The 23,903-nt window shown below is 42.1% G+C and overlaps 1 protein-coding gene across 1 annotated transcript in view; it reads right to left on the reverse strand.

The window, feature by feature from the left end:
* Positions 1–785: 785 nt before the first annotated feature.
* The window catches only part of LOC135509565 (calcium-dependent secretion activator 2-like), a 159,060-nt gene continuing 135,942 nt past the window's right edge, over positions 786–23,903 (reverse strand). Inside the window, exons 20-25 of the mRNA XM_064930326.1 lie at positions 19,768–19,842; positions 19,349–19,432; positions 19,207–19,239; positions 12,715–12,822; positions 3,889–3,993; positions 786–3,671 (exon numbers count right to left, since the gene is read on the reverse strand). Of these exons, the coding sequence (XP_064786398.1) occupies positions 3,501–3,671; positions 3,889–3,993; positions 12,715–12,822; positions 19,207–19,239; positions 19,349–19,432; positions 19,768–19,842 (576 nt within the window). The 3' untranslated portion in view covers positions 786–3,500. The remainder of the gene's footprint in view (positions 3,672–3,888; positions 3,994–12,714; positions 12,823–19,206; positions 19,240–19,348; positions 19,433–19,767; positions 19,843–23,903) is intronic.

Here is a 23,903-nt window from a genome sequence, read left to right on the forward strand (position 1 = left end):
CTTGAATCATTTTTTAAAGAATAATGGGCAAATATTGGATAATCCAGGTGTGTAAAACTTTTATAGACTTACCCAGAAAGACTCACAGCTGTAACTACTGTGAAAGGTGATTCTAACATGTATTGACTCAGGGGGTTGAATACTTATCTAATCAATATACATTTTATTAAACATTTAATTTTCCATTAATAGAAAAAAAAGTTTGAATTTTTCTTCCACTTTCACATTAGAGTATTTTGTGTAGATTGTTGACAAAAATATGACAATTAAATCCATTTTAATCCCACTTTGTAACACAACAAAATGTGGAAAAAGTCAAGGGGTGGGAATACTTTCTAAAGGCACTGCATATATCCGCCCCACTCTCAGAGAAATAAGTAGTCCTGTTTGGTTTTATATAAAGAACTGTACAAATGATACATTTGTGACAACAATATATTTTTTAAAGTTATCAAAAAATGAATCCATACAGTAATATGACATCTGTATGTAAAATATTTACATTTGATATTTTATTCATTTTGCAGTCTCTTACCCAGAGCGACTTACAGTTAGTGCATTCATCTTAAGATAGCGTGAGACAACCACATATCACAGGCAATATACTATACGAACAGTCCATTCCAGCTAAACAATGGATACATAGCATTTAGCAAAACATTTAAATAATAATAAACATAAAATCAATGAATTACAAATCTGAGAACAGTAATATTTTACACACACGAATGTAACCATAAGCAATCGTTTCTGGTGAATAAAATTGGTGGATATAGCGCTTTGGAATTAAATTAAACCAACTCAGAATATTGATTCTTTCATTTTACACAGGTCAGTGAATGGGGAGGAAAAAGTCTGCTCATGATAACATTGAACAAGATGATTAGTTGAAACGAGGTTGTCATGTCACACGAAAATGACAATTTCTTCAATTCAGTACTTTTTGAGATCAATAAAAATCTAAGGAAATGGCCGTTAGGCTCGGTGTATTTCAACACGTGACTGTCAATGTTGATGTCGTGATGGAAACTTTTCAGCGAGGCTTCTAACAAAACTATAAACTGTTAGAATAGGTTGGCAAAAAGGTTGCCACAATTTGTAAGATAGTCATAATTTGTACATTAGTTATGGTAATGATATATGATTCTTGAAATAATCTAACTTATAAAAATGCCTATTAGCTTGATATTTTGTAATACTCAATTGTTTATGTTTTTTTGTGATTTTAGTCATTTGGTTTTAAATAGCAGTTTTTATAAAACAATATGCATCGCTCCTTAAAAAAAAAATGCAATAACGTATAGCTCCATCCATCACCTTACCAATCAAAGGGTTCGTCGTTGCAGATTGTGCTGTTAATGTAATTTATGGAGTAATTTAGTCAATAAGGACACCATGGTTGCATTAAACACACTAATTCTAACACTTAGAACACACCTTAACAAAAACAGGTGCACAGAAGACAATAGAAATGTATTTCATATAATTCATTGCAGTATTACAGTTAAGACGGCAATTCAGATTCCAAACATGATGCACACAATCCATCAGGCCTATTTAACACAGCTTTGAATTCATTGTCATCCGGTAACTCTTGTAGAGGAAAACACATTCAAGCATAGCCTACATACATGCCATGACAATGTGACACTTTAACCTACAGGTATACATTCCCATTCATACAGTGCACAGCATAAACATATGGATACTGCCTGTATCGACTGTCTTTCAGTGTACTTATGTAAGAACAACCCCAATGTCCTCATTATGCACTTTTTAATGCACTTTAAAAAAAAACACCTGTTTGAATTGGCATGGCTATATCTAGGTAACCATAAAGCCTTGTTCACACTGGCAGTTTGAAGTGACTCAAATTCTAGTGGTTTGCATATCCGATTTGAATCCGATTTCTTTTCTACAATCTGAACAGTCAAAAACCACATCGAATCAGATATTTCAAGCCACAGTTCAAACCACATTTGTAGGTGTTTTTTGAAATCAGATACAAATTGGATTTCTGGCAATGTGACTGATTTATTTGCCCACAAGTGGTTTTCAGACTCTTTTATTTGGCATAACTCGTTGCTTGTAAGCTACTCTGTTGACAGTTTGACAAGAACATGTGGTAGCTAACTAGCATGTTAGTCATGTACAAACAAATTAGTGAGTATGCTAGTAAGCTAAACAGCTAGCTAGCTTGTTGAATGTTGTGGCGAGCCAAAAGGGCTAATTTTGAAAGTTGGGTCATCTTATCCTTTGAGGCTTAAAAGTGTATGTATACTATGATTTTGAACATTCAATGAAATTGGGAAATGTTCATGACAGGCACAAGGCAGGTTTCCATTGACCCAGGTTTATTGGAAAGCAATGTCAACAAAAAATCATTGCGACGTGTAATGGCAGATATAGGAGACATTTTCTAAAGATGGACAACATTTTTATTTGTTCGACTGGTGGATTTTTCTTTTGGTCGAACTTTCTTTATTGTGACAAATTAAAATGGAAACAGGGTTTTTCTAATAAATTCTGATTGCAGAATATTTTTTAAGGTACGCGAGGCACATGATGTCATCACATAACTATAAAGCTCCACAACATTTAATTCTAAATGCCTACTCAATTATTGCATTCTTGCTGGCTTTCGAAGGCTACCCGAGACATGAAACGGGTAGGTGGGACCAATGTATTGATGTGCAATTTGCCTAAATGGGTAATGGAAACACTTCAGCCACTACATTTTAATTTGACTCTGTAGGTTTTTGAATTTTTGTTGGGGTGTGACATTATGTCCAGCTGTTTTTATCACAAGATTGTTCAATGGAAACACACCCTAGCCGGCAATTGTTGCATCTATTTTCTATGCAAACTTTCTAAATGTTGACACAAAATCACTGGACAAGTTAATGGAAGCATAGCTACTGTTTTTGTCACCTTAGCTTGCTACAGTACATATCTTCTGAGTGAGAGGAAGCATGAGCACCACCACCAATCAGCCAAAACCACTGCACACACAACAGTCGTTACTATGACAACTAGCTTAGCCATGTCAGCAAAGACTGCTTTGTCAGCAAAATCCGATTTGGTCACTTGTAACCTGCTGTTTGGACAGTCAATATTCCAAAACGGATTTGAAAAACAAAACTGATTTGAGCATTAAGGACTGCATTAAGAGAACAACTTACATTTTTATCTTGGTCTACATCACCATTAAAATAAAGTAAAAACAAACTAACAAACAAATTAAATAAATAAACAAAGGGGTACTGCCCTGAAGGTTACCAGTTGGTGACCACTGAGCTGTACTGTACAAAATAACATCATGTCATTATGGCTGGGAAGGTACCCACTATTGTACTAGGGATTGGTGAGAGAGAGAGGGGGTACACAAGGATGGATGAATTCATCACACACTTTAGTGTGTGTTCTCCAACCCCTCCATATCATTCGGTCTCACACACACAATCTCCACCCCTTCCACACAAGCACACACTTCCCAAAGTTCATCCGTCCTCCTCGTCACTGTCTCTCATGGTGATACCTTGGAGACCGTCGCCAGCCTTGACCGCCACGGTAGACTCCTCCGCAGTGAGTCGGTTGTAGACGGTCTCATAGCTTTTGTTGTTCAGGGTTCCATCCAGAACTCCTTGGAGCCGGAAGTCTCGGTATGTCTTCTGTGGGATGAAACCAAACACAAAAACACACACAGGACACGGAGGCAATGGGTAACCGAGACTTTGTACAGTTGTAAGCCAATTCACAACTGGAAGAAACATTCTTAGAGCACTAGACTTAATATTTGGATTGAGGTACATATGTACATGTTTGGACGGAGGCCTACAGCTGAATGGTTACAGTGTACACTCGCACCACTTCAACAAAGCACGTTACCTTGACAATCTTGATGAGTGTTTTCAGCTGGTACATGTGAAGCTGCAAGTTCAGTCTGTCTGTCAGCCACACACACAGAGCCTTCGTGGAGCTGGTGTACCATTGCTGTGAACACGCACACGCACACACACACGCAGACAGACACAAACAAGTCAGCTTATACATTTCTTTTAACCGAGGTACACTGTAGATAAAGCAATATGTCAAGGTACAATGATTCTATACACTATATCTGTCACAAGGTAATAAGGCTGATATAACGTGGTTGTGAGCATGAAGTAACAGAAGATATAGCTGAGTTACACTATAACAGCAAATGTAATTTAGCTAAGCCAGATGGCTAGGCATAGGCTAGTGGTTGCCAGGACTGTGTAAATTTTTAAGAAATAGTATTTATTCATATTTTTTGATTGAACCTTTATATTAGCAGGGAAATCCCATTGAGACGAAGGCCTATTTTTCAAGGGAAATACATACAAATGTGCAACATTTACAAATACAACGCAATAAAAACATACAATATTTCCAAGCAATTTAAGAAAAGCAATCACATTCCTTAACACGGAGGTCCTCCATCAACAACTTGAGCTGCCCTAGAGGTAACAAATCATCAAGGTGCAGAGGGCTCTAACCCAGATCATTCCAGACATGGGGTGCAAAAACACTGATTGAAGATTTACCTACTTCGTCTGGTGACTCGTAAGTCTGCAGTTGAACAATTAAGTAAGGTACAGCGGAAGTCTGTGCAAGAGGGCTTTATGAACAAAAAGAGAGCAGCATGTCAATCTACGAGACTTAACAAAGGGCAAGCCTACATTCTGATATAGGATGCAATGAAGTGTACTGAACCTGTCGCCCATAATAAAGCGAAGTGCGCTCTGGTAAACTGCATCTAGTGGTTTCAGTGAAGTGGAAGCTGTATAAATGGTGTCACCATAGTCTAGCACGGGCAGGAAAGTTGACTCTGCTTTCTGCTTTTCAGGGAGAGTCATGGTCTATTTCTGAAGAAGAAGCCTATTTTTATTCTCAACCTCTTAATTAACCCATCCATATGGTTTTTAAATGATAACTTTTCGTCAATCCAGATGCCCAGATATTTACAAGCGGGACACGATCAATGTGGGCACCATCCAATGTTGATATGCATAAATCATCAGATACATTTTTAAGTGAATTGGACCGCGTGCGCGCGCACACACACACACACACACACACACACACACACACACACACACACACACACACACACACACACACACACACACACACACACACACACACACACACACACACACACACACACACACACACACACACACACAGTTGATTAAGATGAGCAAAAAAGACTACAAAATAAATAATACAAATACTGAAGCTATATGGGGAGAATATATTGTTATATATTGTAATATAGTTGCTCAGAGAAAAATATTTTGGTTAAGTAATAAAAGTAACAAGTAATAAATAAATCGCAAAAAGATAGGTGTCAAAATGATTGGCACCCCTGTTTTCAATAGCTTGTTCACCCTTCCCTTGCGAGGACAATGGCACTGAGACTTTTTATGTAATTTTTTATGAGACTGAAGAACACATTGGGAGGGATCTTTCTCCATACAAAATCTGTTCAGATCCTTGATATCCTTCGGTCAGCGGTTATGGACTGACCTCTAAGAATTTATTTGTGGATTGTGATGTGTGCTTGGGGTCATTGTCTTGCTGTTAGATCCACTTTTGGCCAAGTTTCAGCCTCCTGGCAGAGGCAACCAGGTTTTTGGCTAAAATGTCCTGGTGTTTGGCAGAGTGCAGATGACCTTAACAAGGGCCCCAGGACCAGTGGAATCAAAACAGACCCATAACATCAAAGATACACCACTGTATTTTACAGTATATGCGGCATATGCATCCTTCTTTTGAGGCCAAACCCACCACTGGTGTGCATGGACAAAAACCTTTGTCAACTCTGAACATAGCACCAGTTCCAATCCAAGTGTCAATGCCGCTTAGCAAACTCCAGGTGTTAACCTTTGTTGGTTGCTCTCATAAAAAATGTTTTAAAAAATCTACCAACCCTTCCAAATAGCCTATTAGCCAAATGTAGATTTGGAGACTTGATGACCCAAGATGAGAGCAAGTTCTGTAATTCTCAAATGTTGTCCCTTCTTTACCTCCCAAACCATCTTCCTCACTGTGCGTGCGGACAAGATACACTTGTATCCTCTACCAGACAAGTTTACCACTGTTCCAGTGGTTTTAAACGTGTTAATTGTTGCCCTGATAGTGGTAAGTGGTATATTCGTTATATTCAGTTTTTTTGTTGTTGTACCCATCGCTTGTTTGATGAAAGTCAACAACTATCTGCCTCTTAATTTGTGAGTTCTTTGCTTTTCCCAATGGTGATGGATGACAAAAGGATTTTACATGCGATTTACCAAATGTTTATACCCCAGTGGAACAGGAAGCCATGGCAGGCCCAAATACAGTTCCTTAAGATGAGATTCATTTTAAAAAGTAGAATGTTAATGCAGATTGAATTTTGTTTTATTTAATTTACAAGAATCTTTAAAGGTGCCAATAATTTTGAAATCTATATATTTTTTTTCATATATTTAAAAAAACTTGTTAAACAAAGTCTCTTTATCTGAGCAATTGTATTAGTATAAAATAATATAATTTCCCCTTTTTTTGTGTGCTCATTATCTGTACTATTTCTTTTAGAGTCTTTATTGGTCACCTTTAAGGTGACTGTACATCTCATTCAACTTGTTTATTACCACATTCAAAGAGTTTATTGCTATATTTCCTTCAATCCCTTTTTGTATAGAAGACTAACATTTTCCATTGACAAGTTCCACAACACCCTCTCCAATCACACCAGACTACACATCACACAAGGTCAAAGGATAAGGTTTAAAAGGACAACAGTGTTCCATTAAAACCATTATACTTTCAAATATACCAATTACTGAAGAATACCTGGATGTGTGGGTCTGAAGAGGCTCACCTCCTTGCTTTAAAAATAGAATGCATAATGTGTTTGTAAATACCTTTGTAGTTCAATTACCAGGCTGGCTACCTTTCACACCTCTCCCCTGGCTACCTTTCACACCTCTCTCCTGGCTACATACAGTAGTATGCCAGAACATTTCTTCTTCATGCAAATCATCTCAAAAGGTTCTTTCAATTAAGTCACTGGTATAGTATAGTAGTGTAGGTGTATAGATAGCATATTATGTTTACATATAAAGTTAGCCGTTCTATTTGAAATTATGAGGCTTGGGAGTTTAGGGGACAAAAAAACAACTGAATTAAGTAAAAGTACACTGTCTGTGAACCCTATTTGGAGCCAGTGTGCCTCACTCTATACAGAGTTTGTTTGACGATGCAATATCCTACATTGAGCTCCCTGCTCATTGAAAGGGAAATAAAAAAAACTAGTGGGGATGTTGGTGACTGAAAGCATCTGTGTTTCTTCTATCAATGTCTTCTCAAGTGAGGACTTCTGACAAAGAGCATGACACTCTCTCCATAGTTCAGCCTGTCTTCTCTGATATTTTAAAGCTCCCTTTCCAGAAGAATCCATCTCATTTCACTTTGAGTATCGTTGGCTCCACAACAGCCAATAAAAACATTAATACCTACAACGAGAGCCAGCCTACTCGGTAACAGGCTAGCCGCCCCCTGGCACTCAATGGAGCGAGCGTGAAATTGAAAATGGAGATGCACTTTAATTGAGCCGATTAGTGAAAGAGGGGGAAAACAGATGGAGGGAACAAGAGAGCGTTAACTAGACGAGTGAACGTCAGGTCGTTTGTTGTCATTAGTTCTCCTGGAACATTATTTATGTAGTTTGGTAGCTGAGTGTGTCTTTGTGGTGTTTCTGAAGGCGAGATGTTAATGACACACTTAAATGTCCCTCAGTTGACGTGGTTAAGGGCAGAGTGAAGAGAGCAGGGCCACACCTGGGGGCTGGCTGGAGGGGAGGGCTAGTTTGTGTGGCCCCTGTCAGAAGGCTTTATCAGATTAATCTGGGAGATTTGTCCCCTAATATGGAGGACGAGAAGAAGGACTGGTCGCCCGCAAGGGCATGCATTACCCTCGTCATCAACAAAGGAAGCTAGACACTATCTTGGCTGCTCCTCATTTGTAGAAACACATACAGTAAGGTCCCAATTTATTGGCACTCTTGATAAAGATGAGGGGAAAAAAGATTGTATAAAATAAATAATACAAATACTAAAAAGATTGTGGTCAAAATGATTGGCAACCATGTTTGAAATACCTTGAAAAACCTCACCTTGGGAGGGTAACAATACTAAGCTTTTTCCTCAAATGTTTTATGAGATGGGAGAACGCATTGGGAGGGATCTTAAATATTCCTCCATACAGAATCTTTCCAGATCCTTGATATCCTTCATCTGCATTTATCAGTGCCGTTATGTAAAAAAGGCTCAGTGCCATTATGTAAAAAAGGCTCAGTGCGTTATGTAAAAAAGGCTCAGTGCTGTTATACTCACAAGATGAGGTATTGAAAATAGGGTTGCTGCGGTCTAAGGTACTGCATCGCAGTGTCGCGGCGTGACTACAGCTTGGGGTTCGATCCCAGGCTGTGTCACAACCGGCCGTGACCGAGAGTCCCATAGGGCGGCGCACAATTGACCCAGAGTCGTCAGGGGTAGGGGAGGGTTTGGCCGGGGGGGCTCATCGCGCTCTTACTTGCCTCATCGCGCTCTTACTTGCCTCATCGCGCTCTAGCAACTCCTGGTGGCGGGCCGAGCTCCTGCAAGCTGACCACCAGGTCGTCAGTTGAACGGTGTTTCCTCCGACACTTTGGTGCGACTGACTTCCGGGTTAAGCGAGTGGGTGTTATGAAGCGCGGCTTGGCAGGTCATGTTTCAGAGGACGCATGTTTTGACCTTCGCTTCTCCCGAGCCCGTTGGCGAGTTGCAGCGATGAGACAAGATCGTAATTGATATCACGTAATTGTGTAGAAAAAGGGGGTAAAATAATAAAAATTATAGGGTTGCCAATAATTTTGACCCTTATCTTTTTGAGAAACAAGAAATACTTGTTAAACAAAATGTCTTTATCTGAGCAATTGTACTAGTATAAAAGAATATAATTGTAACATTTTTGGAGCATACAATATAGCTCGGTATATGCATTTATTTGATAGTCCTTTTTGCTCATCTTTATCAAGGGTGTCAATAATTATGGCTCCGACTCTATATGCATGCATGCAAACACACATACACAAGTAAACCATACACACACATGCAAACACACTTAGAAACAGCTGACCAATACAAGCTGATGGCACCCAAAAGCAGCAAGAGCTACACTCATGCAATGCAATTACCCCCACACATAAACAGACAGATGTGTGCACATTAACACATCTATGGAGAGATCATCACATTTCCCAGCACACACAACCACAGGCGGTGAGCGTGTGTGTGGTGACATGGTTAGACCCTGACGTTGTCTCTCCTCCTAGTGCATGACTGTGGGTGTGTGGGGTCCATTAGAGCTGTGCCTGCCTCCTCCGTATCCCATCCAACCCCCTCCCCATCTCCCCAGCCCCAAATGAACACTGCTTTACTCCAATCTCAGTTTCCACGTCAAGTTTACAAACCCAATCTTAGAGGGTAGCAATGAGGAGGGCTGTGTTTGTGTGTGTGTCGGATGGATGAATCGTTTTTTTGTTGTTGTTGCATGCATTGTCAGATAGGTACGTATGTGTATGTATGTGTGCCTTAGATGTGTGCAATTGTGTATGTACCGTTATGTGTATGCATTTCATCTTATGTGCTGAACACTGAAGGTACTCTGTGACACACTGCAACTGCAGGATATATAGAGGAAGTAAGGGGGCCACACACAGGGCACCTCTCAGCATATTTCAATGGTAGACAGGTCAACAAAACCCTGGGGGGGGGGGGGGGGGGGAGTTAGCTTGGGCCCTGGAAGTAGTCACAATGGGGTACTCTCACTGTGAAACAAGTGTCCTCTCGCACTCATCACATGATGCGGCCTCCCCACAACAATAAGAGGGTGCAAATGAGATAGGGAGAGGAAAAAGGAGGGCAAATGTGTGAAGGAGAAATGGGAAGGGATGTGCATACAGGTTAAGAGGGGTCCAGAGAAGAGGGGGGAGTTTGTGAAAAGAAAAGAGGGGGGTTTAGGAGGTCTAAGTGAAAATAAAATGGTTGAGAGAGGGAGATATAAAGTAGAGTAGAAAGCACTGGTCAGGAAAGGGGACGACAGAGAGCTGAAGAAGAGAGAGAAAGGTGGGGGAAGTGTGTATAACATGAGAGGAATAGGGGTGCAAGGAAAGGGAAACAGTGGGACAGAAATAGCAGCTGGTGAGATGGAGAGTGTGTGTCACTGTATCTATGAGTGAAAAGGAAAGAGAGTTTGATTTTGTGCATGTGTGTTGTCTTAGTGAGAGGGAGGGAGTGTGTTTGTGTGTCCACTACCGCACATTTAAGGTTTGATGGAATCCCACACACACCTGACAACGATTCACCTCAGAATAGGATAAATAAAGTGGGTGAAATGTGTCTCCTTTTCATGCTGTTTTTCATTCAACACCTACGTATACTGTACTGGCATCAGAATACAGCAGATATATTGTCCACTGGTTCCAATTTCTATTGTGTTTAACAAAATTAATTTAATTATTTTAACATAGCGTTGTAAAAATGATAGTTACTCACTCATTCTATGTTCTTAGTATGACGAAAACGCCTAAAAAAAGTACAAACATATACACACAAACAGGGGTGGCAGGTAGCCTAGTGGTTAGAGTGTTGGGTCAGTAACCAAAAGGGTGCTGCATTGAATCCCCGAGCTGACAAGGTAAAAATCTGTCGTTCTACTCCAGAACAAGGCAGTTAACCCCCTGTTTGCTGTCATTGTAAATAAGAATTAGTTCTTAACTGACTTGCCTAGTTAAATAAAGTTTAAATATGTATTTTTTTAATTGTCAGGCTGAGTTGTGAAGTTGTCTGTTGTTTGTACTATTGACTTCAAAAAGTACAGTTAAAAACATTAAATGCTAAAAAGCATTTAGGACACTAAAAAGGCCTTTCTACTGACTCTGAAAAACACAAAAAGAAAGATGCCCAGGGTCCCTGCTCATCTGCGTGAAATTGCCTTAGGCATGCTGCAAGGAGGCATGACGACTGCAGATGTTGCCAGGGCAATAAATTGCCATGTCCGTACTGTGAGACGCCTAAGACAGCACTACAGGGAGACAGGATGGACAGCTGATCGTCCTCGCAGTGGCAGACCTCGTGTAACAACACCGGCACAGGATCGGTACATCCAAACATCACACTTACTGGACAGGTACAGGATGGCAACAACAACTGCCCGAATTACACCAGGAACGCACAATCCCTCCATCAGTGCTCAGACTGTCCACAATAGGCTGAGAGAAGCTGGACTGAGGGCTTGTAGGCCTGTTGTAAGGCAGGTCCTCAGCAGACATCACCGGCAACAACGTTGCCTATGGGCACAAATCTACCGTCGCTGGACCAGACAGGACTGGCAAAAAGTGCTCTTCACTGACGAGGCGTGGTTTTGTCTCACCGGATTCGCGTTTATCGTCGATAGAATGAGCGTTACACCAAGGCCTGTACTCTGGAGCGGGATTGATTTGGAGATGGAGGGTCCGTCATGGTCTGGGGCGGTGTGCCACAGCATCATCCGACTGAGGTTGTTGTCATTGCAGGCAATCTCAACGCTGTGCGTTATAGGGAAGACATCCTCCTCCCTCATGTGGTACCCTTCCTGCAGGCTCATCCTGACATGACCCTCCAGCATGACAATGCCACCAGCCATACTGCTCGTTCTGTGAGTGATTTCCTACAAGACAGGAATGTCAGTGTTCTGCCATGGCCAGCGAAGAGCCCGGATCTCAATCACATTGAGCACATCTAGCACCTGTTGGATCGGAGGGTGAGGGCTAGGGCCATTCGCCCCAGAAATGCCCGGGAACTTGCAGGTGGCTTGGTTGAAGAGTGGGGTAACATCTCACAGCAAGAACTGGCAAATCTGGTGCAGTCCATGAGGAGGAGATGCACTGCAGTACTTATTGCAGCTGGTGGCCACACCAGATACTGACTGTTACATTTGATTTTGACCCCCCCTTTGTTCAGGGACACATTATTCCATTTCTGTTAGTCACGTCTGTGGAATTTGTTCAGTTTATGTCTCAGTTGTTGAATCTTGTTATGTTCATACAAATATTTACACATGTTAAGTTTGCTGAAAATAAACGCAGTTGACAGTGAGAGGACGTTTTTTTGTTGTTGCTGAGTTTATGAAGCAATACAGACTTACCAATAGCCATACTCCTTGCTATGACTACAATAATATAAATATGTTTGTTGTTTAGCAAAATGTTGTTTAGGTATTGGATTAGGTTGTTGAAAACATGTAAACTATATTTAATCTCCAAATGTTTATTGAAAACATAAATACATTTGCACAATGAGCACTTTTCCTCACTCAAATACATTGTTACAATTGTTGCTTCGATAGCTAGCGAATTTTAGTCATATTAGCATTGACATGAAATTACTCAAAACACCTCAAAACAAGACATGCCATCAAGAAGAAGATAAAACTAGCTGAAACAAGCCACCTACGATTCCCCACATGGCAGCTTCTTGTGATTGTTGCTGGCTCTCTGACCGTTCACAATCATAACAAAGCACGGCTTCCGGCCCCATCGATGCTTGCTCATCATTTTCGTGACGTTGCCATCCAACCCGTCAACAAGGTGCAAGTGTGAGTGCACGCCACGGTCAACACACTTACGTCAAACAGCTTCTCGATGTACATCTCCTCGTTGACGCGGTCTCGCAGGATGTCCTGGTTCTGCCGCACAAACGTTATGTAGGTATCAGCCAGGTCCATCCCTGGCTTCTGAGAGCAGATAGAGAGAGGAGACAGGGAGAAGAAGAGGAGGAGAGATGGAAATACACTATTTGTAAACTGGTGTGTTCGGACTTTAACACCTAAACAGAGAATGGCCATATTCATTGCCTTAAAGTGGACATCAGCAGTTGAAACAATAACAAAGCAAACTCCCCCCACCTGTTTTGCTAAAAAGCTAAGGGGCTGGAAAATGTAACCATTCTCAAATTATGATGAAAGGGCTAACCATCCATGATATCAAAATGATAGTTTTAACCATGTTTTGAGGCTATACAGTCATGGCCAAAAGTTTTGAAAATGACACAAATATTAATTTTCACAAAGTCTGCTGCCTCAGTTTGTATGATGGCAATTTGCATATACTCCAGAATGTTATGAATAGTGATCAGATGAATTGCAATTAATTGCAAAGTCCCTCTTTACCATGCAAATGAACTGAATCCCCCAAAAACATTTCCACTGCATTTCAGCCCTGCCACAAAAGGACCAGCTGACAGCATGTCAGTGATTCTCTCATTAACACAGGTGTGGGTGTTGACGAGGACAAGGCTGGAGATCACTCTGTCATGCTGATTGAGTTCGAATAACAGACTGGAAGCTTCAAAAGGAGGGTGGTGCTTGGAATCATTGTTCTTCCTCTGTCAAACATAGTTACCTGCAAGGAAACACATGCCATCATCATTGCTTTGTACAAAAAGGGCTTCACAGGCAAGGATATTGCTGCCAGTAAGATTGCACCTAAATCAACCATTTATCGGATCATCAAGAACTTCAAGGAGAGCGGTTCAATTGTTGTGAAGAAGGCTTCAGGGCGCCCAAGAAAGTCCGGCAAGAACCAGGACCGTCTCCTAAAGTTGATTCAGCTGCGGGATCGGGGCACCACCAGTACAGAGCTTGCTCAGGAATGGCAAGTGTGAGTGCATCTGCACGCACAGTGAGGCAAAGACTTTTGGAGGATAGCCTGGTGTCAAGAAGGGCAGCAAAGAAGCCACTTCTCTCCAGGAAAAACATTAGGGACAGACTGATATTCTGCAAAAGGTACAGGGATTGGACTGCTGAGGACTCGGGTAAAGTCATTTTCTCTGATGAATCCCCTTTCCGATTGTTTGGGGCTTCCAGAAAAAAAGCTTGTGCAGAGAAGACAAGGTGAGCGCTACCATCAGTCCTGTGTCATGCCAACAGTAAAGCATCCTGAGACCATTCATGTGTGGGGTTGCTTCTCAGCCAAGGGAGTGAGCTCACTCACAATTTTGCCTAAGAACACAGCCATGAATAAAGAATGGTACCAACACATCCTCCAAGAGCAACTTCTCCCAACCGTCCAGGAACAGTTTGGTGACGAATAATGCCTTTTCCAGCATAATGGAGCACCTTGCCATTAGGCAAAAGTGATAACTAAGTGGCTCGGGGAACAAAACATCGATATTTTGGGTCCATGGCCAGGAAATTCCCCAGACCTTAATCCCATTGAGAACTTGTGGTCAATCCTAAAAAGGCGGGTGGACAAACAAAAACACACAAATTCTGACAAACTCCAAGCATTCATTATTATGCAAGAATGGGATGCCCAGAAGTTAATTGACAGCATGCCAGGACGGATTGCAGAGGTCTTGAAAAAGAAGGCTCAACACTGCAAATATTGACTCTTTGCATCAACTTCATGTAATTGTCAATAAAAGCCTTTCACACTTATTATGAAATGCTTGTAATTATACTTCAGTATTCCATCTGACAAAAATACCTAAAGACACTGAAGCAGCAAACTTTGTGGAAATTAATATTTGTGTCATTCTCAAAACTTTTGGTCACGACTACAGTGTTTGTTGACATTTACTTCGTTTACAAACATTGGAGTAAATCAAGCTTATATTTTGGGTTCTGATGGGGTCCAGCAGTTGAACTAAGCTCATGATGCATTTATACGTTATATTCGTCAAGAATCAATGGGTACATATCATTAGTAAGGTCAAAAATTGATGTTGCTATGACACATTTCCCCTTTAAAAAGTCACATTTCCGTTGGAAAACATGGACACTTGAGTTTCAACTGCCGCATTCTAACAAATCGCCTTCTCTTCAAGAGATGTGTAAGAGGTACGACTCTGCACACTTGCTGTCAGAATAACAAGCGGTGGAGCTGTTACCAACTAAACATTTAGTGAATGTCAAAGCAATCGTGGCGCCAGAGGAGAGAGGCCAGAGGCAGAAAAAAAGGGTTAACCCTCTTCCATTCACACTCTCTATGTCAGTTGGAGATTTACACTGTAATGCTATTGTAATTGCTTTGACATCTTTCACACCCGCTTCTCAGGGCCTTAGATAGCCCCCCCGGGGCCTGCTGTCCTACTACAGTTCTGAACACGACACGCCAACTCCCCCATGGAAAAGGAGCTTCTGTATGTGCAAAAAAACACACACACACACACAAAACCTGAGCACAGAAGACCCCTTTGACTGATGTTCTTCCACGGAGATGGAAGAGAAGACTGTGATTACCAACTGTAATTGTGGCAACCGAAGCCAGTGGGGTAACTAGCCTCTGTGTGTGTGACATTACCTTCGGTTGAGGTAGTTATTAGAGCTGGGAGAAAGTCAACAGGGGCCAACTGTACCCAGTCAGCTTTGCCGTGACAGAGATGATTCTGACGTGACAGGGATGACCCTGATGTGTCAGAAGTGGTCTTGACCCTGACTCACTGTCATGTGACTACTCTAAAAATAACAGCTTTCACACTTGGTGTAGTCACCCACTGTCTAGGTCACTGAGAGGATTTGTTTGAACTTTGTAAGATGTAATTGTAATTCAATTCATGACCCTACACTGAGAAACGATAAGTAGAGTACAATAATCTCATATTATTTAACATTTTAGCAGATGCTCTTATCCAGAGTGACTTACAGTACTGAGTACATAAAGTTTCCATACTTTTTCCAATTGGTCCCCAGTGGGAATTGAACACACAACTCTGGCTCTTGCAACCGGGCCACACGATGTATGTGACCCAACATCGATAAATCAAACCCTGTACAAATACAACTACATTCAACCCAGCAAAGCATCATACTATCCTGTATATTTCAAAGAAAGATGTTGTTCATTCATTGTCACATAACTGGGGTCCATTGTTTTTGGTTTAAATAGTTATTATTTCCTGAAAAATAAATGCTCCCTTAAAAAGGATTGAACCGACCACAAATGTGTTTGCAGCTACCATCATTTATGTGATTTTGCCGCTTAGTTGGATAAAGAAGACGCTGGATGGGGAAAACCTGAGGCACACAATAGTAGATGGTGCTGAGGACTCACCTTTGCTCATGCATCCAAATAGATATTTGTTGCTTGACTGAATGGCTTATTTTCAGTTGCCTAGCAGCAAAACAGCCATCCTTAAAATGTGTTAAAAATAAATACTGATTGACTCTCAAATCCATAAACTCATATTCCCCTCAAAATATCCCTACATTTCCTCTATAAAACACATTTCACTGAAAAAAAAAACAATGAGACAATGAGTAGAGCTTCTTTATAGATCACATTTTCCTTTGTGATCCATGCTGTTCCTACATTCATAAAATAGGGCATCCAATACAGAGTGTAGAAATATGTTTCTCACAAAGAAATGTATTTCATACTGTAAAAATGATGTAATACAAAGTGACATGAATGTATTTAATCAAAGGTTACATTCAGTTCACAGTAATGCATATGGCCCTTTGATGAGCTGTACTTCAGTGTCACAGGGGTTAAAGTACAATAAGGGTGAGGAGGGTGAGATGTGAGGTCAAGGGGGGGGGGGGGGGGTTGGGCATGATGATGATTGACAGGGCTGTCAAAAAACTGTAATCCAGTGGGTGGAGATGTTAAATCTGCCACTTCCTGCGCTGCAGTGAGTGACAGTATGAATTGGACAGGTGTGGGGCTGTGTGTGTGTGTGTGTGTGTGTGTATCAGGATTATTGGGAGTATCACTGTCCCCCCACTGCCCCACCTCACACCCCCAAGGCAGGGACCTCTCTATTCCTTTCTTTCTATCCCCCTTTCCATCTCTTTCAGTAGCTCTCTACTTCTCTCCCTCTGTGACAAGGTGACAAAGCAGGGTGACAGGGAAGCATGGTAGAGATACAGACAGAGGCCAGGTTCCAACACTGCTACAGTCCAGATTGGGGCCTCGCACAAAATACACAACGGTCGCCCTCTGTCACGCTCTGCCCTCTTTCGAAGAACAAACTTTAGTTCTGTACTTGACTTGTAGCCAAACACGCTAGACACACACAGATACATTTTTAAGTGAATTGGACCGCGTGCGCACGCGCGCGCACACACACACACACACACACACACACACACACACACACACACACACACACACACACACACACACACACACACACACACACACACACACACACACACACACACACACACACACACACACACACACAGGCTGTTCCAGACCGTCAACAATCCAGTGTGAAATGGAATCATGTCAAAGGGAAGGATTAAGAGAAAAGTGTATGTGGTGGAGGTGGTGGAGATAGACAGAGGGTGTGGGAGTGCAGAAGAGGGTGAAGGAAGAGAGGAAATGTGGAGCCAGGCCAAGTGGTGGCTGAATGAGAGGTGTACAGTTAGGGTGAGGCAGCCCGGTTAACCTGATGGGGATAAGCGCTGGGAGCTGTGGAGACAAAAGAGAGAGAGAGGGGACAAAAATGTGTTGCTGTTAATTATACACTGCCAGTTCGGTTTCCTACCCTGGATCGGTTTCCCCCAGGTGCAGTGTGTGTGTGTGTGTGTGTGTGTGTGTGTGTGTGTGTGTGTGTGTGTGTGTGCGCGCGAGCGCGAGCGTGTGCATGTGCGTGAACCAGTAGGGTGCACTGCCAACACGGGGCCCTTGAACAGCAGTCTTCACAAAAAAGGAAGGGAGGGACCGAAAAGAGTTTCCTGCTAAAGGCCCCAGTGACACAACCCTCCTCTTCTCTTTAGCCCACCTGTAACCAGGGGCGTAGCAGCTTTCAGGTTCCCTCCACACAAAAGCACAAGGTGGAGGTCACATTCTAATTTCAGGTGAAGGGAGGAGGAGGAGAGGAGATTTGACAGGCTCAGAGCTCTGGGAAAAAGTGCCAATAGGACACGTGGGATTTGCTGAGTCAAGGACAGGCGGGAGGGGGAGGACTGAAGAGAACCACACAAAGGTTTGGCAAAAGGCTTTTGCGAGGCTCTGGCTTGGCTGTCTTTATCAAACGTTTACAGGCTACTCATGGATTCTGAAAAGAGTGTGCTTGGTTATCATAGAGTGAAACCACCTCTTGCTTTGGGTTAAGAGTAGGATTTGTGGACTGAAACAGAACTAAACCCAGCCTACGATGGTGAATGGACTGAATCTTGAACAGGGCAAAGCTTTTGATAGCTTAAGAACAAGAGTATGTCACAATTAACCTTCTACTGCAGCAGGCTAAATCAGGGTCACACAGAGTGTTTTTCTTGGTAGTCTTAAATAAATCTACTTTGAAACAAAAGTATACACCTCACACACATAATTAACACCAGCTGCCGCTGGTGGTATGTTATCAATATTTTTCATAATTTTGTAATAAATAAACATTATTTAAAAAATTGACAGAAATCCGGTGTTTCTATGTCAAACGATTTTGTTATATTTCAGTCTTCTGTTATCTTTTTTTTTAAGCCATAGCAGGATGGGGTCATTGTAATGTACCGGAATTAATGCAACGGTATCAAACACAGCAAACATATGGAAACCACATGTTTGACTCTGTTCCATTTATTCTATTCCATCCATTACAGTGAAACCTGTCCTCCTATAGCTCCTCCCACCAGCCTCCCCTGCATTCCACCCATGAGGCCACTAGGTCATTTGACTGCAGGAAAGGGCTACGTGTCTAAACTGACCAAGTAATGACACCCTGGCCCAAAAGCGTAATGTGCATGTCCTTCAGTATGTGTTGTTGCGTCTCTCTTTTGGTAATTGGAGGCCTTCCTCATCGCTGTTTGTCATTTTTCTGTCTGCTGATGTAGAGCTCCTGCTCCCTGCCATGGCGCTGTCACTCATTAGTGTTGCTGTGGCGAGTGGTGACCGCCCATGACCGACACCTTGGCGAATCGCTCCAAAAAGTTTTCATTAGACAACTGTGGCAATAATTAGCCCCGCACGCCGCCTCAACCTTGAACGCTCTGACACACCATGGTGGTACGAGGTGAAACGTTAAAAATGATGACAAATCTTGAACAATATGATCCCCCTCAATGTCAGCTTTCGTTCCGAGCGATGTTTCTTTTAGACAGAAATAAATTGTGCAAACAGGTTCATATGAGAAAGTAAGACATCTTTAGAAATGAAGGAGAAATAATACTCACTGGCACATCCACATACTTGGCAGCCGCTTTCACCTTCGAGGCAAAGGAAAGACACAAAAATGTTCAACTGAGCAGATTTGGTTGCAACAAATAAAGCGTTGCTTTTGTTAGCACTGAATGCACTGAAAGCGCTGCTACTTACCGTGAAAGAGAAGATCGAAGAAAATAACGTCCCCTCGTCATATCTGGAGAGCTTGGAGAGAACGGCTTCTAGAGGTCCAGCAAACTCCAGGGGAGAAGACAATCAGACATGTTAGTTTGCCATTTGTAAAGGAATATGGGGTATGAGTGCACAGCCTGAATGACTTTCTCCTGTTCAAATGATCTATGTGTTCCTGTCATCGAACATATTCTATCATATTTTGCATAGAATATGAAAATAAAAAGCAGGTGTAATAAAACTGGGTAAGGTTAGGATCAACTTGCTGTAGAACGGAGAAGGAATGATAATGTGATTCTTAGCAAAACGGACATTTGATTTGAGGTGGGCTGACATATACTGCATCTATAGGGAGGATGTTGTCATTGAGCCTGTGGAGGATGTGCAGTAACATACTGTACCTTTGAGACCAGGGAGGAAATCATGTCTTTAAACGTGTCATCGATCAGGTCGTCGATTTTCGAATGGTACTGTTGCTGGGAAGATAGTAAGGAAACAAACAAACAAGCATTTTAAAAATCTATGAGGGAGATAAGGTGAAAATGATTCCTTCATCCTGTCACGCACGCACAAACACACAAGGCACGCATGGACAACCACACTCTCTCCCCTTCTCTCTACCCCGCCTCCCCACCCCAAACATTCAGCAGAGAAAATCTTCCCATGTAGTGCCGCTGAGTTAAGCAGCTAATAGGGCCATTATGTGGCTGAATGGCATTCCCGCTCTCGTTGGAAGGCAAAGGAATTCGAAGGATACTTTTTGTGCTTCCCCACAATTAGAGCAGCCTTGTGTTTCTCTAAAGCACCGGTCCAGCTGCGGGGACCAAAGACTCTCACTAGATTCAATTAATCCGCCATTTCATGTCTCATAACCCCCATATTCATGGCTTTTTTTCCCCTCCCCAAAAAACCCAATGGCGCAGCCAGAAAGAGGTATTGATAGAAAAGAGTAAGAAAGAGAGAGATGGAGGGAGACGGTGGAGAGAAGAGGGAGGGAGAACCTCCATTTGCAGCGTTGAATGGCTGGCTGCCTTCGACGCTCGCACAGCAGCCAGAGAGTTCATCTCGTAGCGACAATGCCCTTTCACGGTGCGTCTAAAGAACACCCAAATTAAACATTTCAATCAACAAAGCCCGCAGATCAGTGACAAATTGAGAGTGCATGGAGGTCACTATCGGCAGCCCTAATTTTCTTTTCACCTTTTTCTCCATCCCACGAAATGGCAGCTTCTTTCATAAACTGAATTTCAAGCGAATCTTAAGGACTTTTTTTAGCTCAATTAACATTGCTGTGTTTTCTTTCTGTTTTACAGAGGGGGCCTAATTGTGAGGTCCTTCTTCACATTAGAGAATATTAAATTGTGAGGTTTTTGCCATGTGTGCATCACACCTAAAAGAACAATAATGTATTTTAAAAACATTTAACTGGTAGCAAACCACTATGAGTCACTTCCGCCAGTTCTTTTTCTTCCAAGGCCCGACTGACATTTTCAAATGCAAGTGCATCATTCCAATGACAGTAACAACAGCAACAACAACATAGTCAACAACTGATCATTCCTCAGACATAACAATCCTGGGGAGAAATTGGTATACAGCAACACAGTCCTAATTCGCAGAGATGCTTTTGATGAAGATATTCGATCATACACTGGGGAATGATTAAGTGGAAAATCACAAAGGAGGACATTTTTTGGTCTCGTAAAAGTTTATGACGACTCCTCCATTCAGTGGTTTGAATAGGAAGTATGATGAAGCAGGCAATGGCAGACACCATTCAATGCACAAGCATCTGAAATGCCAGGATCTCTTTTGTGTCGATCGAAAGCGAGCACTCTGGCACAGACTGCTATACCCAAAGACATTCTCTGGTGAATGTGCGACAGAATGTTAGGATGTAGTTCACATTGAGGTCCCTTTGAGACAAGTCAGAAGTTAGACAAATTGCTTAATGCATTTACAAGGATCAGAGGGAACTTAAATGTGTGTGCGTGTGTGTGTGTGTGTGTGGGGGGGGATTATGGATTTTAGGATCACTTTAGTTCTAAAGACATATAAACATACAGTGCCTTGCGAAAGTATTCGGCCCCCTTGAACTTTGCGACCTTTTGCCACATTTCAGGCTTCAAATATAAAGATATAAAACTGTATTTTTTTGTGAAGAATCAACAACAAGTGGGACACAATCATGAAGTGGAACGACATTTATTGGATATTTCAAACTTTTTTAACAAATCAAAAACTGAAAAATTGGGCGTGCAAAATTATTCAGCCCCCTTAAGTTAATACTTTGTAGCGCCACCTTTTGCTGCGATTACAGCTGTAAGTCACTTGGGGTATGTCTCTATTAGTTTTGCACATCGAGAGACTGAATTTTTTCCCATTCCTCCTTGCAAAACAGCTCGAGCTCAGTGAGGTTGGATGGAGAGCATTTGTGAACAGCAGTTTTCAGTTCTTTCCACAGATTTTCGATTGGATTCAGGTCTGGACTTTGACTTGGCCATTCTAACACCTGGATATGTTTATTTTTGAACCATTCCATTGTAGATTTTGCTTTATGTTTTGGATCATTGTCTTGTCTCCGTCCCAGTCTCAGGTCTTTTGCAGACTCCATCAGGTTTTCTTCCAGAATGGTCCTGTATTTGGCTCCATCCATCTTCCCATCAATCTTAACCATCTTCCCTGTCCCTGCTGAAGAAAAGCAGGCCCAAACCATGATGCTGCCACCACCATGTTTGACAGTGGGTATGGTGTGTTCATGGTGATGAGCTGTGTTGCTTTCACGCCAAACATAACGTTTTGCATTGTTGCCAAAAAGTTCAATTTTGGTTTCATCTGACCAGAGCACCTTCTTCCACATGTTTGGTGTGTCTCCCAGATGGCTTGTGGCAAACATTAAACGACACTTTTTATGGAGTCTCAGAGGTCCGTTAAAAGCGCAGAGAGCATCATGAAGAACAAGGAACACACCAGGCAGGTCCGAGATACTGTTGAAGTTTAAAGCCGGATTTGGATACAAAAATATTTCCCAAGCTTTAAACATCCCAAGGAGCACTGTGCAAGCGATAATATTGAAATGGAAGGAGTATCAGACCACTGCAAATCTACCAAGACCTGGCCGTCCCTCTAAACTTTCAGCTCTTACAAGCTCATACAGCTCATACATTCACTCTGGATGAACTGCAGAGATCTACAGCTGAGGTGGGAGACTCTGTCCATAGGACAACAATCAGTCGTATATTGCACAAATCTGGCCTTTATGGAAGAGTGGCAAGAAGAAAGCCATTTCTTAAAGATATCCATAAAAAGTGTCGTTTAAAGTTTGCCACAAGCCACCTGGGAGACACACCAAACATGTGGAAGAAGGTGCTCTGGTCAGATGAAACCAAAATTGAACTTTTTGGCAACAATGCAAAACGTTATGTTTGGCGTGAAAGCAACACAGCTCATCACCTTGAACACACCATCCCCACTGTCAAACATGGTGGTGGCAGCATCATGGTTTGGGCCTGCTTTTCTTCAGCAGGGACAGGGAAGATGGTTAAAATTGATGGGAAGATGGATGGAGCCAAATACAGGACCATTCTGGAAGAAAACCTGATGGAGTCTGCAAAAGACCTGAGACTGGGACGGAGATTTGTCTTCCAACAAGACAATGATTCAAAACATAAAGCAAAATCTACAATGGAATGGTTCAAAAATAAACATATCCAGGTGTTAGAATGGCCAAGTCAAAGTCCAGACCTGAATCCAATCGAGAATCTGTGGAAAGAACTGACGACTGCTGTTCACAAATGCTCTCCATCCAACCTCACTGAGCTCGAGCTGTTTTGCAAGGAGGAATGGGAAAAAATTTCAGTCTCTCGATGTGCAAAACTGATAGAGACATACCCCAAGCGACTTACAGCTGTAATCGCAGCAAAAGTTGGCGCTACAAAGTATTAACTTAAGGGGGCTGAATAATTTTGCATGCCCAATTTTTCAGTTTTTGATTTGTTAAAAAAAGTTTGAAATATCCAATAAATGTCGTTCCACTTCATGATTGTGTCCCACTTGTTGTTGATTCTTCACAAAAAATACAGTTTTATATCTTTATGTTTGAAGCCTGAAATGTGGCAAAAGGTCGCAAAGTTCAAGGGGGCCGAATACTTTCGCAAGGCACTGTATATAACGACTTGGGGCTAGCTATTGTAAATTCAGAGTCACTCGCCCCAACAGTCTGTGTGTGCTGGAGGCAAGTGAAAGCTCGGGAGAGAGAGGGAGTGTGGTGAGGGAACCTGTACCAGACAGAGGGAGACGGGCCAGGGCAGACGGTGAACAGATCGCCAAGTGGAATCCAAGAAGCCTGTGCAGCAGGCAACGGGAGTAGGTGTCACACCCACTCGGGAGAAGCTTTGATTTCTGAAGGCAGATTTCTTATAGAAAATGTCTCTGGATGGTCTTTGAACAGGGCTTCAAAGGGGGCTTCAAAGACCCCTGCCACTTGTTGGGCCCAAAGGCCTCGCCACCTCTCACTTCACACCTCAGTGTTCATTGA

The sequence above is a fragment of the Oncorhynchus masou genome, chromosome 22, assembly GCF_036934945.1.
Source record: "Oncorhynchus masou masou isolate Uvic2021 chromosome 22, UVic_Omas_1.1, whole genome shotgun sequence".
Lineage (NCBI taxonomy): Eukaryota > Metazoa > Chordata > Actinopteri > Salmoniformes > Salmonidae > Oncorhynchus > Oncorhynchus masou.